The 18,254-nt window shown below is 43.5% G+C and overlaps 1 protein-coding gene across 3 annotated transcripts in view; it reads right to left on the bottom strand.

Annotated features, from left to right (window-relative positions):
• SMG6 (SMG6 nonsense mediated mRNA decay factor) overlaps positions 1-18,254 on the bottom strand; it is a 225,743-nt gene that overhangs the window by 118,579 nt on the left and 88,910 nt on the right. For all 3 annotated transcript variants that reach the window (XM_024565177.3, XM_053911107.1, XM_024565176.3), the window contains exons 11-12: positions 6,627-6,743; positions 4,904-5,072 (exon numbers count right to left, since the gene is read on the bottom strand). In XM_024565177.3, the coding sequence (XP_024420945.2) occupies positions 4,904-5,072; positions 6,627-6,743 (286 nt within the window). The remainder of the gene's footprint in view (positions 1-4,903; positions 5,073-6,626; positions 6,744-18,254) is intronic.

The following is an 18,254-nucleotide window of genomic DNA, read 5'->3' as shown; positions in this document are numbered from 1 at the left end:
GGAGCAAGATTAAATCAATGTGTCAGGGAGACAATCTGGGGGTGAGGTTTCTGGAGGAGAAGCAAACTAAAATGTAGGCTATCTGGCCACCGTATCAACAAGGGGTTTGTCTTCGTAGAGAATAAATGCAGGCCAAGATCAATGAAAGCATGCAAAGTAGAGGTGTTAAGTGAAAGCCCTTTCCTTCCTACTCTCTTAAGAGCATTCCTAAACCCTCCAAAATAAAGATCACACAAGAACCTTAAGTGTCAGAAGTATTACTATTCTGACATCTACAGAACTATCTTGAGTATGTCATTCCTTATGGTCTTAAAGAAAAGGTTCCACAATATCAAAGTTCAGTAGGCATAAGATGCAACTTTGAAACCCAGAGAATCACCATACCTCGTCATCTCTCAACCAGAGTATTTACTCAGTAAGTGTTAGGTGGCCATATGAGGAACTGGAAAGGAAAGAGATAAATTCATATTCCATGTTTCCAGTGCCTAGACCTGAAGGCTATGAGGTAGGACTACCCTCAGTGGTAGTCAGGCCAGGTTTTCTCTGTCCAACGGTGGCACCAGCCCTCAAAACCACCATGCTTTGTGGTCAGGCACCAGGTCAACAATGTCCCTCCTTTATGCTTAAATTTGCCTTCCAGAGATAACCAGTGCTGATCCTGCAGAGAGATACAGTGCAGAAGGGGGCTCTATTCTCTACCATACTGACTTCTCTAGCCTAGACTGGATTCATCAGAGAGTAACAGTGCCCATAGCTACAGGAACTTGTTTACTGGGCAATCAGATTCAATGTATTATCTGGGCAGATTTGCTCCCCCTGTGAAAAAGTCTGAAAAGACTAAGCAAATCTGTCAAGTGTCCCAACCCCCTCTGCTTCTCTGTAGCCCAGGAGGTAAAGCCCAGCTGGGGATGGCTGTAGCTCATGACCACGTGCCCAGCTGCTGATTGAGCCGTTGCCCAAAGATGGGCAGCAGCTCGCAGAAGCCGGCAACGGGCCATTTGCTGCAGCATCCAAAGAAAAAACAGACTCAGCACCTCAAGCAAATGAGGCCCAGCACTTCCTGTGTGAGCTTTCCATTTCCTCAGCCAAACAAAAGCCAAAGGGGACGAGAGAGGGAGGAGGGATGAAAGGAGACAGCCGCAGAAGAGAGTTAACAGGCCTGATGGCCCAGGATATGGGTAAACAGGGGCTGGATGGACGATATCTAAGGGGCATGTGGTTGTGAGGTGAGGTGACCCAGGGAAGACCTAGGCTTCAGGGACAAACAGTCTGCCTCCACAACCCCCTAAAGTAAGGGAGGAATACTCTGTGACTCCTGCACATGCTCAGAAGCAGTGGCTTCAAATTCTTGGGAGAGCTGAGCCTTTCTCTGTCATTTTCTTTCCAAAATTACAAATTGCTTAGTTGGTATTACAGATTAACAGCCTGAAAAGTTTAAGGCTGTACATATTAACTCTTTGGGGTACATGGTGAGGAAACAGCTGACCCCTAGCTAGGAGGTCTGTCAGTTCATCTGTGCCCCCAGCTGCCCAGCTCAGGGCTTAACCCTGGCTCACGAGGCCTCAACCTGAATGCATTTTGGAAGCCTAGGAGGGTTTACAGGAAGGATGCAGAGAAATGCTGATGCTGTGAGCATCACTCACACAGTTACAGAGTTAGAGCTGGGGAGGCATAGGGAAAGAGGGCCAAATAGTCCAGGGGCACATCTTGGGGTGAACAAGAAAGAAATGTGAGGAAAGAAAGGGGAGGAAGAGTTAGACTACACAGTCTACACAGAAAGATCAGTAACCGCTGACCAGCAATCTCAGAAGAAGTATTCCTTCTGTGGGTCACCTATGAGTAGAGACTTACATGGCTGGCCCCCAGCCCAGAGAAGCACCTCTCCCCATTCCCTAGAAGTACTGTCTGCAGGAACCTCGGTCTCCACTCTGTATCCTCCAGTATTTTCCCCCTCCCAGAGGAGCACTGGAAAAGAATGATAAGATGCTGGGTATGGATGCTTGTTGCCAACACACCACATATATACCCAACACAGAGCCAGAAGGAGCTCTCAGTGCACTACCCTGCCAGAGACCACAATACAAAGATGGAAGAGGGAGGGAGGGAAAGGAGAAATAGAGAGAGAGGCAAAGACAGAGACAGAGAAACCGAGAGAGAGACAGTGATAGGAAGAGAAGAGAAAGGGAAACGGAAGAAGAGAGATGTACAGTTGACAGTTGACCAAAGATAGGCACCTACATTATACATTACGAGAATATCATGCCAACACGAATACACATGCATACAGTGACACTAATAAAGAAAAAATGGGAGACATGGAAACATGAGTGTAGATCAAGAGTTGGTGGACTTTTTCTGTAATGGACTAGATAGCAAATATTTTAGGCTTTGCAGAACATAAGGTTTCTGTCACAACTACTGGGTTGGCCAAAAAGTTCATTTGTTTTTTTCTATAAGATGGCTGTAGTAGTGCTTAGTTGTCTTTAACTTCATTTGAAACAATTTTGTTAGATTGTATTGTGACAGCTGTCCTATCAGCGTGCATTAAAAAAAAACTTATCAAAATTGGTGAATTTTTGTGTAGCCATTTTAATATTGAAGATGGAAGAAAATAAGCAATATTTTTGGCATATTATGCTTTATTATTTCAGGAAAGGTAAAATGCAACTGGGATGCAAAAAAAGACTTGTGCAGTGTATGGAGAAGGTGCTGTGACTTACTGAGCATGTCAAAAATGGTTTGAGAAGTTTCGTGCTGGAGATTTCTTGCTGGGATGCTCCAAGGTCAGGTAGACCACTTGAAGTTGATAAAGATCAAATCAAGACATTAATTGAGAACAATCAATGTTACACCATGAAGGAGATAGCCGACATACTCAAAATATCCAAGGCAATAAAATTATTGGTGAAAATGAAAATGTATCTTTTATTTTACAGAAAAAACCATACAGACTTTTTGGCCAACCCAATACTATCAACTCAACTGGTGCAGTGAAAGCAGCCACAGACAAAGTGCACACAATAATAAGCAAATAAGCATGGCTGTGTTCCAATACAATTTTCTGGACACTGAAATCTGACTTTCATATCATTTTAATGTCGTATAAAATATTTTTTTTTCAACCATGAAAAAAGTATAAACCATCTTAGCTCATGGGCCATACTTTGCTAACCTCTGGCACAGACACACAAAAATAGCTGAGGCAGACAGAGGTAGACAAAGAGACAGAGGCAAGCAGGAAGGGACAAGCCAAGACAGACAGAGACAGGCAGAAGGGAGAGACAGAGGCAAGCAAGCACTAAGTGAGGCACAGGTGAGGCGGGTAGACACAGGCAGACCCACATACACAGCAATTCCCCCTTCAACAGAGAAACCCAGTCACAAACATGAACACGGGTACAGGTGGTCTTGGACATAGACATTCAGGCACATGTACAAATATACACTCCCACAGGACACAGTCACAAACAGACATGGAAGGACCAAGCAGACAGGGACTGACATGGACACAGTCAGACACAAACACAAGAAGACATAGATATGGACACAGATACATGGAGACTACAGACACACATTGAAACAGACCCCTGGGGACACATGAACCCCACAAATAGACCCACACACCCAAGGGTGGATGGAGACACAGGCATAGGTATGAACACAGCACATGGGACACATACACAGACAGACATGGACAGGCATACTGAAAGACCTTTAGACGGATCCCCAGAGACAGAAACACACAGATCCTCACACTTAAATACAGACAGACACTCAGATACACAGAGACAACCAGGCCCAGCCAGGCACACGGAGGGACACAATGAGACAGGGATACAGAAAAGAGAAAGAGCCACGTGCAGTTGCACATCAATGTGAATGTAAAATGTCACTGAATTGTACACTTAAAAATGGTTAAGATCAGGCCCTGGCCAGGTAGCTCAGTTGGTTCGAGCATCATCCTGAAACACCAGGGTTGCAGATTTGCTCCCTGGTCAGGCACATACAAGAATCAACCAATGATTACATAAATAAAATGGAACAACAAATGTCTCTCTCTCCCCCCACCCCCACTTCCTCTCTCCCTTCCCCTTCCTCTCCCTCTCTCTCTGAAATCAGTAAGTAAAAAAAAAAATTTTAAAGATGGTTAAGATGGCAAATTTTGTTATATATATTTTTAAGTTTGTTGTGATACATATGTGTGTGTGTATATATGTACCCACAATTTTTAAAAAGAGAAACAAATCATACAAATTCAAACAGATCTACACAGACACACTCAGGCATACACAGATACTTCCCAGACCAACACAGTCACACCAACAAATGCTCTGATGGACACACTGACATACAGACATAGGGAGATAGAGGTGGGGTATGATGAGGAGACACAAGGAGAGAAGATAATGGAATAAAGAGGTACATGCATTCACCCTTCCCCATACACACGTCGTGAGAGGAAGGCAAGGAGACAGAGTGCACAAGACAGCACAAGAAGAGTGACAGATAGCCTGAAAGATGCAGAGAGATAAACTGAAAGGGAGAGAAAGAGACAAAGTCTCTCACATGCACACTGACAAGAGGAAGCTGCAGAAACAGTGAGCATGAACAATATGAAGTGAATGATAGAGCAGGAGCACGAAGAAAGAACAAAATAGAACAAGTTATGGGGTGAGAGAGAAAGAGAGACTGAGAGGAGAAGGAAAAGCCTGGAGCATAGGCAAAAATAACCTAAAACATCAGAAGACAAGGATGGTGTTCAAGGAAGAGTAAAACCAAAGTGAAATGAGGGAGGGAAGAGAGAAACAAGGGGCTGTGGGTGGAAAGAGACAGAGAAGAGAACTGGAAACACAGGTTGGCCGAAGCCAGCAGGAGTGCTAAAGGAATGAACAGGCTGACTCACTGTGAGGGCAGATCCAGGGACGTGGGCGGAGGATTCCAGGTGTCTGGGTAGCCGAGCATCCAGTCTGACCAGACCTTCACACTGGGGAGCAGTTCCTTCAGGTCCGGGACGAAGGAAGACACCTTGATGTCATCTTGGTCATCCTCGCCCTCAGGAGAGGATGGCTGAGCTGCAGAGGCAAAGGGTGAGAACTGGGCCTATGTCTGCTGTGGCCCTGGAGTGAGGCCTGGGGCGCTGGGATGGCAGCAAGCTCTTAGGAAAGGGAGACCAAGTCCACAGGAAAGCTGGGCCCAGAAGCGAAGGACAAGTGCCAGCACCTAAAAGGATTCTGAAAAGTAGGACAAAGAGAGAACCAGTGCACTGGGTCTGCACCTGCAGAGAGCTGTTTCTGTTCCACCTGTGGCCTGGCTGAAGTTACTACTCTGGCCTCTAGCCCCGTTTTAGCTTTCCTTCAGCATAGTACTGAGATGGCACCAGAGTTCCTGCCAAAAATGCATAACCTGAATTTGATCATGAGAAAATATCAGAGAAACACAAATTGCGGGACATTCTACAAAATAAATGGCCTGCACACTTAAAAATGTCTAGGTCATAAAGCACAAAGAAAAATCAAGAAACCATTCCAGATTGAAGGAGACTAAAGAGGCATGACATCTAAATGCAAAGTGTGATGCTGGAGTAGATCCTAGACCAGAAAAAAACGTATTTTTAGAACAATTGGTAGAAACTGAATAAGGTCTGTAGATTCAATAATAGTACTGTATCAGTGTTGGTTTCCTGATTTTGATAACGGTACTGCCATGAAGAGAATGTCCTTGGTATTAGGAAGTACAAAATCAAGTATTTGGAGGTAAAGGGCTACCATGCCTGCAACTTATAATCAAATGGTTCAGAAGAAAAATAATAAGCATAAGTAGGTGTATGTGTATGGAAAGAGAGAGAACTTACAGCAAGTAGGGTCAAATGCTAACAATTGGAGACTATGGGTGAAGGGTATATACAAGATCTTTGCATACTTCTTGCAACTTTTCCATAAATTTGAAATTGTTTCCAAATTAAAAGTTACTTCTACCCTCCCTCCAAAATAAAAAGCGGCCTCAGAGGCTGGAGGCATTCACAAAGCTGATGATTGCAGGATGAGAGAGGGGCCAAACTATTCACAAATACTGATCCAGGAGCTAAAAGAAAGGTACAACCTTCAGCCCTGCCTTACATGGCTCAGCAATCAGGATTGGAATTCTAAGGGCAGCCTTAAAGGATACAGGACACCGCTCAACCCAAGGGCTAAAAATAGGCCCTGCTCTAGTCCAGTGAGTCTCCCAAGATGGCTGGTTCACAGCCACTATAACACCCACCAGGTACCTATAGATAAAGGGGGGAAACCAAAAGATCAATTATGAACAAAAAGGGAAACTCACTTTTCTGGTTTTTTAAAGTGGCAGGAATTCACAGCAGCTCATAGGTACAGGGAAAACCCTAACAACTGAGGGAGAAAAGAGGGAGGGAGTAGTTCCACAAGGAGGAAAGAGGGCCATAAAGGTAATCAGACTGGAAAAGGAGGTGGGGCTAGTTAGGTGGCCAAAAGGAAGAGGGCATACTGGGAAGTAGAAGTATGGAGTAGATGGCAATGGCACTGAGGAAGCAATGTGGTATTCTGAGTTTATTTCGACAGGGCCCAGGCAGCTGGAAAGCCAACCAGTCAGGGGGTCTCTCATCTGCTTACCTTTGGCAGACTCCTTAAGTAAGTGGGTGCAGCGCCTCACCAAGAGAGAAAACATCGCCAAGCCCAGGGCTGCAGCTTGCTCCTGGATCACAGAGCGACACTCCTCAGAGAAGCAGTCTGAGGAGAGGGAAATGAAACTCCATCAGTAAGCTGGGGACCAAGGGCTACTCCTCCCCGCCTCACCAGGCACGCAACCCTTGGTCACATCACTGAGCTCCTTTTCCTCACCTAAGACTGTGGGTAGGGATATTCCCTCTGTCAAAGGGGAGTTGGAAGACTAAATAGAATAATGAACATGGAGCACTTACCACGATACTTGGTGTATGGGTAAACACTCGAAAAGTTATAATATGGATCAACTGTATAAATTCTGTTATCACATCACTTCCCCAACATCAGTTACCCCAAGGTGGGCAGTTTGAGTTGGAGCTGAAGGCTCTCTCCTTTCATTAGTTGGCTACTGGTGTGAGGCCAGAGTTACAAAAACTCATACTTAATTAGTTAACTCAGTCTCTCTAATGTATACATAGCAGGAGTACAATCACCAATTAAAATCATAAAAATACAAATTTAAAAGTTATCTTCCTGAATCACAACCTTTGGTCCCATCCTCACCTACTCTATGTTCCTCCTCAAGAGAATACATGACACTTACAAATAATGTATTTTCACTGGACGAGTTGCTTTTACATAGGACAGTGCATGGCGCACAATAAGCACTTAATCTATATTAGTGTTCATTTTCACAAATTCTTTCCTGTAGGGCTGAAAAATAAATCTGGCTCCCAATACTAGCACCCTTCCCCCACTCACTTTCTTGGCCTGGCTAACTTCCTTCTGGCTACAGTTCAGTGAAAAGAGCCACCTTGGTGGTGGCCAGAGGTATTATTTGGTGTAAGCTACATATACAACCCCAAACTGCTGCTTGCTCCTTGTGAGCGGCCCTCCCTGATAGCCACTTCATCCAGACTTGAGAGGAATCAGTGACAAACAGAAGGCAGTAGTCCAATCTGCAGCCTCAGAGGAAGACACCCGGTACACACAGGAGATGAAACCAGGGCCAGACTAACTCCTTCTGGCGGCAGTTAATCTGTTAATTCCTTCTGTAATACAGGAGGACAGCTAGGAATTTCCAAGTGTTAAAAGGATAATTAGCCACATGTTTGATCTCAGTCCATGCCTGCATTTTAACCTTGATAACCAAGGGGTAGCCCCCTCTGCACTCTCCTAATTGACACTAGTCTTGTCAAACGAAGCCTAACTGAAGCCTTGACTCCAGTTACTCCTGTACTGGCCACAGGAGCAAACATGACTGGAGTGTACAAAGCCAGCTCCAAACCACTTCTGAAAACCATGGGAGTGAGAAGGAGCAGGCTGCTGCTCAGAAGGTCCCAACATATGAACAGCAGTGTGGCAATTCTTCTATTGTGGTTTTCCAGCCATCCTACCATATGCCCACTGGTTCAGAATATCACCCTCTAACTTTGCAACTCTACTGTAGCAGGCATTAAGGAAGTGGTAACAATCCATGTGATTAGAATAGGTCACTACTGGTAAGGCCCTAAACCTCTGTTAGAGACAGAAAACAAGTATCTAAGAACCAAGAGGAAAGCATGGAAATAGGAACGGAGAAGATGTAGAAACCATTCCCAAGAAAAATTGCCAACATTTCCCTCCACCCATTTGGTAGGCAGCAGCACTGTCTAGACAAACCATCCCCACTCAGCCCAGGCTCCTGCCAAGCACTGCCAGCAGCCTGCCTCTAATTAGCAACAAAACCTGGAAGTGAGAAGTAAGTCCAGAGGAAACTAGGACAAGTGAAGCCCACATCCCGGTGGATAACACACAGAATACACATTAGTGTCTCCTCATCAGATGGGCATTTAGGCAGAAGTTACCTGCACACAGAAGGTCCTTGGAAGGGATAGGGGTGGAGGGGTCTTGGCTCCAAGAGACTAATATTTTGAGAAGACCAAGGCTACAATAAGACACTCTCACTAGCCTAGATAAGAATAAGATGGGGCAGGGAAATGACTTTCACCAAGCCGATTCTATTTCTGTAAGAAATGGCAATCTCAGGCTAGATTATTTCTCAGAATTCAAAGTGCTAGGGCTAGGGCTTAAGAGTAATGACACCTGTGGCCTCTGGGGAGCCCAGGCTGGCTCATTTTTTAAGCCTCCTGTAATAAGGTCTGGGCACCAGGTGGGGGAGCAACTGGAGCCTCTCTGCTGTAGAGGTCTGAAGGGCTCAACTATCTCTCAGAGCAGCCTCTGAAAGGCAGCTTCATGACCGTGTTGGTATCACCTCAACCCTTTCCCTGCCTCCCACCTTCCCAGGGAAGGGCCTGACAGCACTCCTGCTGGGTGTCTGGTCTGACTAATGCAGAGATAAAAACCACTCAGACTTTCTGCTCTGACCAAGCGAGTGCTAGTAACACCGCTATCTGGGGGTCAGAATGCCTAGGTTTCAGTCAGCCTTCTGACTGACCACTTCATATGGAGCCCTTTCTGCAGGGCCCGCCCATCTCCATGACTCAGTGGTACCACAAGCACATACTGTGCAACTGCACTGTCCTCGACTCTGCGCTGAGTATTGTGGAGAACATGGCTACAAACGAAACAGGGTCCCTGCAACCACAGGATCTTTCAGTCAGGTGGGGGGGAAAACCAGTTATTTACCCAAGTAACTATGGCAACTCGAACCCAACATCTCCAGTAAGAAATACAGTAAGTGCTATGGTATCTTCAAGAGATGCTCTTCACCTCATCGGGGCCTCTGTGGGTTAGATGCCATATGATGCCACTCCCTGAAAAGTATTCACTCATACAAGTGGGTAGGAAAACAGCATCTAGATTCCCAGAGTCCACCCACGTTGGGGGTAGATCTGGGAAACTGGCCGCAGTCTGACGAATGCCCGATATATCCCTAGAGTTGGGCTGGGCCAGGCCAACAAATGATGTGGGGTGGGGAAGGAAAAAGCATTGTTTGCCTTGGTATTTGCTTGTGTTCCTCTGGCTTTGTGTCAGGTAGCAAGCGACTGACATGAGCTGAAGAACTCATTAACATTGTGAAACAGCCTTTCCCCTTCTTTCCAAAAGCAGGCTTGCTCAGGATTTAAGTGGATGGTTTTGGCTAGGGAAGTCAGATGAAAATATTTCTTACCAAGAAAGTCACCTGAGGTCTGAACTTAGTCTTGCCACTGCCCACATGCTCTGAGATGGGCAGGTGACCACTGTTCCCATTCTTCCTGTGGCCAAATACCTGCTCAGGCAGAAATATTATTCTCACTCCTATGTAACAGTGAGACTTTCTCATTTTTCTGAGAACATATTCATGGAAAACATAAACCAACTGTCGTCAAAGTAGGATGAAATCAGGAAATGGAGCGACCGGGAGAAGGCTGCCATGTGGCCGGATGTTATGTATTTCTAATTAGTGCTATACATCTTTCAACAGCAAGTGTCCTTCTGCTGGGAAACACAACACACTGCCCTTGTTATTGTAACTGTCAGAGAAGTGCTTAAACAGATAATCTCCAGGAAAAGTGATAAACACGTCCCCTCTCCAACCAGTGTGTGTGTGTGACGGTGCTGCCAAAGCAAAGCTGTGCTTGACGGCTCCAGGATGGCAAAGCATCCTCCTGCAGGAAACGGGAGTGAGGCACAAGGGGTGGAGAAGGAAGAGGAGGGGAGGAGAGGCAGGCCCACCTGTTTGGACCCTTTAAGCCCAGCAAAGGGAAAGTCATTCAGAACCATCACTTCTGACCAACTCCTGGGTCAGGGAAAGATTTAGAGGCAGCCAGTATCAGTAGGGATAAGGCCTGGCAGGTCCAAAAAAAAGCAAAAAAGCAAAAAACAAAAAACAAAAAAAAACAACAACCCAATCTAGCAGCAATGAACAAGCAGAGTGTCCCCCTGGTGCACACAGCCAGCTTACTGATAAGAGGAGAAGAGTAATGAAGGGAAGACACAGGATGGATGACACATAAGTCTGATACCCTGACATTAGCGGAAGGGGTTCAGAGGGCACTGGGTTCCACTAGCAGTCTAGCAGAGAGAACCAACTATTTGCTTGGCTGCTTCACTAACAGTTGGAGAAGAATGCAGGCAAGACCACTTACTCACTGAGTTCCTCCCCACCGGCTCTTCCCAAAGAGAGGAAACGAATGGTCAGTCACCTCCAAACTAATACCACCTGGAGCTGATTTGTTGGCTCTTATCTTTCAGACATAAGGCTGTTTTTCTCATGAGTCAGTCACCAGTCAGACACAGGGCTGGCACAGTTCCTGAACAGCCCACCAAAACCTCCTTGTATACAGGAAGTGGGCAGTGAGAGCATCTTTTGACTGCTGCTATTTGAGCCACAGAGTTCTCTGTGGCAGTTGCTGGCTGAAGAAGAGGTGGAGGAGGCAGTCACTGTATAGGAACCAGACAAAATCTCAGAGCAAAAGCAGAGATGTCCATGCCATTGAAGCATAATTTCATTCCTTGAGGAACAAAATAAATGAGTCAGAAGAATCAAGCACCAATACACCTAAGAACATAATTCGTGCACAATGGCAGAACACAGTACGGCTGACTGGGGAGAAGGCAAGCCATGACGTATCCCCGAACAGGGTACAGCTGAGGTAAGACAGAGGGACATGCAAGACGTTTCCTCCCTAAGAGCCTTACAGTCATGCCTGTTACTCCTTTTGTATTTTCTGGGATTGTAAAACTCTAACTTCTTTTAGTAGTTAAGACATGGAGGCAAAGGAAATCCCAACCTCCTAACAAGGTGACCTCTCCCATTATTTCAGAAAACATTTATTTGGATGCCCAATTTTGGAGGACACAAAGGAAAGCAGGACCCTGCCATGAGAGGATGATACGCTAATGAAGAAGACAGAAAGAATACACAGATACCCAAGTAACTGTAATTCAAAACAATGTATTACATGCTATAAGAAGATGGAAGCGAGATGCTTTCTGTTACCAGAGAGAAAGGAAATCATTTCCAGCTAGTGTCTATCAGAGGTTTAATGGAAGAGAGCAATTCTGAGTAGGGCTGCAAAACATAAACAAAGATGGGACTGGTAGGATAAAGGAGGGACTGCATGTACTAAGAAGACATGTAGGCAGGGACGCACCACGCATGTTCCCAGACAGCAAGCACTGTACTCAGCCTGCTGTGTAACGGGGCCACAAAGCACGGGGCCTGCAACACTACAGCAAGGAACACAGACTCGACTCGACAGGCAGTGAAGAAGGTACTTGGCTCTAGGTTTCTGAACGGAGCAGAGGTGAGTATTTCATGAAGAGTAATCTAGTTAAAGCATTTAGGACAGATTAGGGTAGTTAGAAAAAGCTAATAGGGAGGGAGATCAGTTGAGAGACTAATAGCATGAACTTGTTTGAATTAAGAGAAATTATATGTATAGTACTTCGTAAACTTTGTAATGCCAAATAAATGTAACATCTTTCTATAAGAAAGGTGGAAGATGGAGTGTGAAAGAGCGCACAGATGTCAGAAATGCTGCAGAAAGGAAATCAAGAGAAGATGGAGATGATGTGGGGGAGGGAAGGGATGAATTGGAACAGGTCAAAAACTCTCCTGCTGATAATCTCGGCAGGTTGCAGAGGATCCTGAGACCTCAATGAAGGATAACACCCACCAATGAGGTCCAGGAAAGGGGCAGAAATTTGGGATTGCAGAACACCTGGAGGGAGGGAGGTATGCATCAAGGAGTCCCAAGGCTCCTGCCCACTTGGCTCTGGGCCAGTCCTGTCTTTCCAGAACAAAGACACTTCAGGGGGTCAGAAATACTTGAGGAAGACCTTGCATAAGGAGGCCTGGGAAGTTTGAACTGGCTCTCCCTGTGGAAGCCATTAGATATTCAGCACTTCATTTGTTTCCAATTCTTGTATGAGTGCAGCTCCAGGCTGTGGGGTGAGAGGCTCCTCTCTGACGTAATCAGGAAGCAGCTGCAAAATTAAGGAATCCCTCATGACATCATAAAAAGGGTCGATGGTTTACTGGGGAAAGTATAAAAATTAATTACATATTCCCACATGACTCCCTTCCCCTAAATCTGTACACACCCCCCTCCTACCCCCACACATTCTCTGATCAACAACATCCAGAAGCCACCTCACTGAACAAGGTCCAAAAGGGCAAACAAAACCCAGGAAGAGAAAGTCCTCTGATGTACCCACTGTCTGCCCCATGCATTTGGAACTTAACAAGTGATACCTTGTCCTGGAATTTTTATCCATGTAACATGTTTCCCAACAAAATTATAAGCCCCCTGAGGAAAATAGCTATGTCAAGACTTCACGTCCTTGAAAATTAGCACTAAGAAGGGGTTCAAGAAATGTCTGTTGTTCGTAACAATAGGTATATTTGCCTCTCTCATTTGTGAATCCTAACCATAAACGACACGATTCCACTGTGGCCAGAAATAATAACTTAAGGTATATTGAGACCTGTGTTAGGCACAAAGCCATTTATATATATTATCTCAAAGCTTTGCAAAGGGGTATTACTCTCCCTTTCTGATAGTTAAGGACAGGCTCAAAGAAGTTAGATGACTTGCCCAAGGTCATAGAGCCAGCAAGTGTCAGAGCTGGGATTTAAATTCACATCTGTCTGCTTCTACACCCAGTGTCCATACCTGGCTTTCAAATACCTGCAATTCGAGCTTCAAACTCCAACTGCTCCATCCTTCCTTGCAATGAATGTGAAAATCTCAGACTATTCCAACCATAATTCTGCACAAAAAGCTGATACCAATTAAGTGGAAAGCAAAATTTAAAACACAATACCATTTATAATAATGCCAAGGAAATTAAATACTTAGGTATAAACCTAAAAAATATGTATAGGATCTCTATGCTGAAAATTATAAAATGCTGATAAAGGAAATCAAAGAAGACCTAAATAACTGAAGAGACTTACCATGTTCATGAACTGGAAGACTCAACACTGTAGATATGTCCGTTTTCCCCACAAAGATTTACAGGTCTAACACAATTACTACCAAAATCTCAGCAAAGTTTTTTTTAGACAAAGACATGCTTATTCTAAAGTTTATATGAAAAGGCTAAGGACCTAGAATCACTAAAACAATTTTGAAAAACAAGAATAAAGAGGACCATTCTTCCCAATTAAGTCAAAGAAAGGAAAGCCCTGTCAACAAATGGTGCTTGAGCAATTAGACATCTACAGGCATAAAAAATGAACCTTGACCTACATCTCACATCTTGTATGAAACTTAACTGAAAATGAACCAGAGACTTAGATGTAAAACATAAGACCATAAAACTTTTAGGAAAAGAATAGGAAAAAATCTTCAAGTGTAATCTATAAAAGGAAAATTGATATAATGGACCTCATAAAAATGTAAAACTTTTACTCTGCAAAGACTCTGTACGAGGATGAAAAGGCAAATTACAGACTGGGAAAGTATATTTGCAAACGACACATCTTTCAAAGGACTACTATCTAGACTATATTAAAAAAAACTCTCAAAACATTAAGAAAACAAACAATCCAATGAGAAAACAGGCAAAAGATATGAACAGACATTTCACCAGAAAGGATATACAGATGAAATTTAACCACATGGAAAATGTTCACTATCGCCCTGGCCAGCTGGCTCAATTGGTGAAGCATCATCCATCCTGTGTACCAAAAGGCTGCGGGTTTGCTCCGGGCAGGCACACACCTAGGTTGCCAGTTCCATCCTCGGTTAGGACATGTATGGTAAGCAACTGATTGATGTATCTCTCTCACACTGATATCTCCCTCTCTTCCTCCCTCCCTCCCTCTCCCTTCCTCTTTCTCTAAATCAATAAAAACATATTCTTAAGTGAGGATTAAAACAACAAAAGTTCACTATCATTAGCCATTAGGAAAATGAAAATTATAACTACGATGAGTTATCAACTGAACATTTACCAGAATGGCTAAAATAAAAAATTGTAAAGCTGGTGAGGATGCAGAGAAACTGGATCACATATACACTGATGATGAAAATGTAAATGGTATAGCCAGCCACTCTGGAAAATAGCTTGGCAGTTTTTTCTTAAAACTAAAATTGCACTTATGATATGACCCAGCAATTATACTCTTGGACATTTATCCCAGAGAAATGAAAACTTATTTTTTGCACAAAAAAACTTGTACATAAATGTTCATAGCAGCTTTATTCATAATAGCCTAGAACTGGAAGCAATCCAAATGTCCTGCAGTGGGTGAATGGTTAAACAAACTGTGGAATACCCATGCCATGGAATACGACTCAGCCATGCAGGATCAGGGAATTATACTGAGTGAAAAAGGTCAATTTCAAAAGGTTACATACTGTATCACCCTATTATATAATACTGTTTTTAAATTTTTTTTATTTTATGTATTTTTTTTTTATCCTCACCCAAGGACACATGCACAAATTTTAGAGAGAGGGGAAGGGAGGGAAAGAGAGAGGCAGAGAAATATCAACTGGTTGCCTCTAGCATGTGCCCTGACCGGGGACCGAATCTACAACTATTCAGTTTACTGGATGACACTCCAACCAAGCCATACTGGCCAGGGAGATAGATAATATTCTTGAAATAATGTAGAGGTGGAAAATGAGGGTTAGGATTTGGGTATGAAAGGCAGCAGGGATGAATGGTTCTAAAGGGTTAGCATGAGGGAGCTTTGTAGCGATGCAGCAGTTCTGTGCTGTGATTGTGGCAGCAGTTACTGGAAGCTAACTGTGTGTAAAATTGCATAAAACTACACACACAAACACAAGTGCATCTGTGAGACTGGTGAAATCTAAGTAAGGTCTGTGTATTGTACCAATGTCAATTTCATGGCACTGATATTGCACTAAAGTTATGCAAGATGCTAATATTGTGGAAGGAAGGATGAAGGGTGTTCAGGACCTACCTGTGCATTTTTTTCAACTTCTTGAATCTATAATTATTTCAAAATAAAAAATTTAAAATAAGTAAAAAAAAATAAAAAGATCTGACATAGGATTCCAGACAATTCTCTTTCACATAGTAAAAGCTACTTAAACATTTTGGGGACATTTTCTCAATTAGTTGACTGCTGTATGCAGAAGCTGCAAGCCCCTTTTTCTTATCTTGTGCTGCCTGAGCTGTTGTAGATGCCCAGCTGTGTGGCTCCTGATCTGGACTGAGCAAGAAACTGCTAGGGGCAATCAAAGGGGGGGGGGAAGGGGAAAGTTCACTGAAGACAGAACTTCTGTCCAAAGAACAAGGAGTAAAGCAAGAGAACTTCATCATCAAGGCTATGATTCATCGGATCAGTAAAATCCATGTCAAGCAGCACAAAGTGAAGGTGATGAGAAAGTGAAGAAAGATGACAAGAAGAATGAATTGCAGAAGCTAAGTGAGCTGTTTTAACATGTTCTTGCTGCTCAAAAAATAAGTAAAGGTATAAATCTCAAACTAATGGTATGTACATTCTTTAACAAGGGCAGTCCGGCAGGGGGCAGGGGGGAAGTTGTGTAAAGCATGAGCCTTAACACTGTTTTCTTCATAAATGAAACTGCTTATGCATTTTCAGTGCTGCATTGCTTTGCACCATTAATAAGATGGATATTAAGAAATTTGAAAATTGGCAGCATCAGCTATAATACCATGTTAAATTGCCCCTTTGCCAATAAATCTGTACAGATCAAACTTTTTTAAAAAATAGACTTCATTAAAATAAAAAAAATTTCAAAAGACAAAAATGAAAAGAGAAACCAGAGAAAATTTCCTAACTGGGAAAATAGTTGTAAAACATTTATTTGACAAAGGACTCATATCTAGAATATGTAAAGGGCTCTTTCAACCTAATAACATTTTTTTTTAAATGAGCAAAGATATATGGATGGCAAATGAGTACATGTTCAATATGCTCTTGTAAGATGCTCAACATTATTAATCATTAGGTAAATCAAAACCACAAATACAACTCCACACCCCCTAGGATGGCTATAATCAGAAAGACAGAATAACAAGTGTTGGTGAGGATGTAAAGTAATGGAAACTCTCATATACAAAGGATACAAACACTTTGGAAAACAGTTGGGAAGTTTCTTAAACAGTTAAAACACACATTTACCAAATGACCCAGCTATACCATTCCTATGTATTTATCCAAGAGGAATGAAAGCATATATCCATACAAAGACTTACACTTGAATGTTCATAGAATTTTTATTCATAACAGCCAAAAACTGGAAAAAACCCAAATACCGATAAACAAGGGAAAGAATAAACAAATTGTGGTATATCCATACAATGGAAGACTACTCAGCAAGAAAAAGGAACCACCTGTTCCATCAATCAACAACATGGATGAATGTCAAAACTTTTTTTTCTTTTCTTTTTTAAAAGATTTATTTATTTTTAGAGAAAGGAGAAAGGAGGGAGAAAGAGAGGGAGAGAAACATCAATGTGTGGTTGCCTCTCATGTGCCCCCTACTGGGGACCTCGCCCACAACCCAGGCATGTGCCCTGTCTGGGAATCAAACCTGCAACCCTTTGGTTAGCAGTCTGGTGTTCAATCCACTGAGCTACACCAGCCAGGGCCAAATGTAAAAATTGTTATGCAAAGTATGGGAGATATGCAGTAGGTCAGAACACAAATATACTATCCAATTCGAGAAATTCAAACTAATCCGTAGCACTAGAAAGGCAGATCAGTGGTTGTCTGGGGATTGGGAGGGTTAAGGAAGAGTGGATTACAAAGGGGCACAAGGAAACTTTTGGTGGTGAGGGATATATTTACTATTTTGATGATGGTGATGGTTTCACAAATGTATATATATGTCAAAATGAACCAAACTGTATATTTTAAATATGTGTTAGTCTAAAATACATTAATTTAACTCAAAACTGTTTAAACATTTTAAAATAGAGGAATGAAAAGCTAGTCTGACTTTTGAAACAAAAAATAATTGTTTCAAATTTTTTTACTTTAGGGGAACTTCTGGCCAAGATGGAGGCATAGGTAGACACACTGTCTCCTCCCACAACCAAAAGAAGGACAACAACAATTTAAAAACAAAAAACAACCAGAAGTGACAGAAAACAGAACTGTATGGAAGTCCAATAACAAAGGAGTGAAAGAAGAAACATTCATCTAGACCGGTAGGAGGGGTGGAGACCGGCAGCCGGGAGGAGAGGACTCAAGGCAAGGCTGTGGCTGGCAGACCAGCGAGGCGAGGGATTGCAGACAGGGCGGTCCCACATTCACATGCAGATAAACCAGGAGGAACAACTAGGGAGTGAGACAGACCATGCAACCCAGGGTTCCAGAGTAGGGAAATAAAGCCTCAAACCATTGACTGAAAACACCTGTGGGGGTTGAGGCGGCAGCAGGAGAAACTCCCAGCCTCACAGGAGAGTTCCTTGGAGAGACCCACAGGGGCCTAGAGCGTGCACAAGCCCACCCACCGGGCATCAGCACCAGAAGGGCCCAATTTGATTGTGGGTAGCAGGGGAAGTGATTGAAAACCAGCAGAGAGCGGAACAAGCGGCTCTGTTTCCTCTTGGACCCCTCCCGGCCACATAGCGTCACAACGCAGCAACGTGGGTTGCTTTGCCCTGGTGAACACCTAAGGCTCTGTGCCTTACTACATA

This window comes from Desmodus rotundus, chromosome 9 (genome assembly GCF_022682495.2).
Source record: "Desmodus rotundus isolate HL8 chromosome 9, HLdesRot8A.1, whole genome shotgun sequence".
In the NCBI taxonomy this organism is placed as follows: Eukaryota; Metazoa; Chordata; class Mammalia; order Chiroptera; family Phyllostomidae; genus Desmodus; species Desmodus rotundus.
This window is presented reverse-complemented; position numbering and strand designations above follow the sequence as displayed.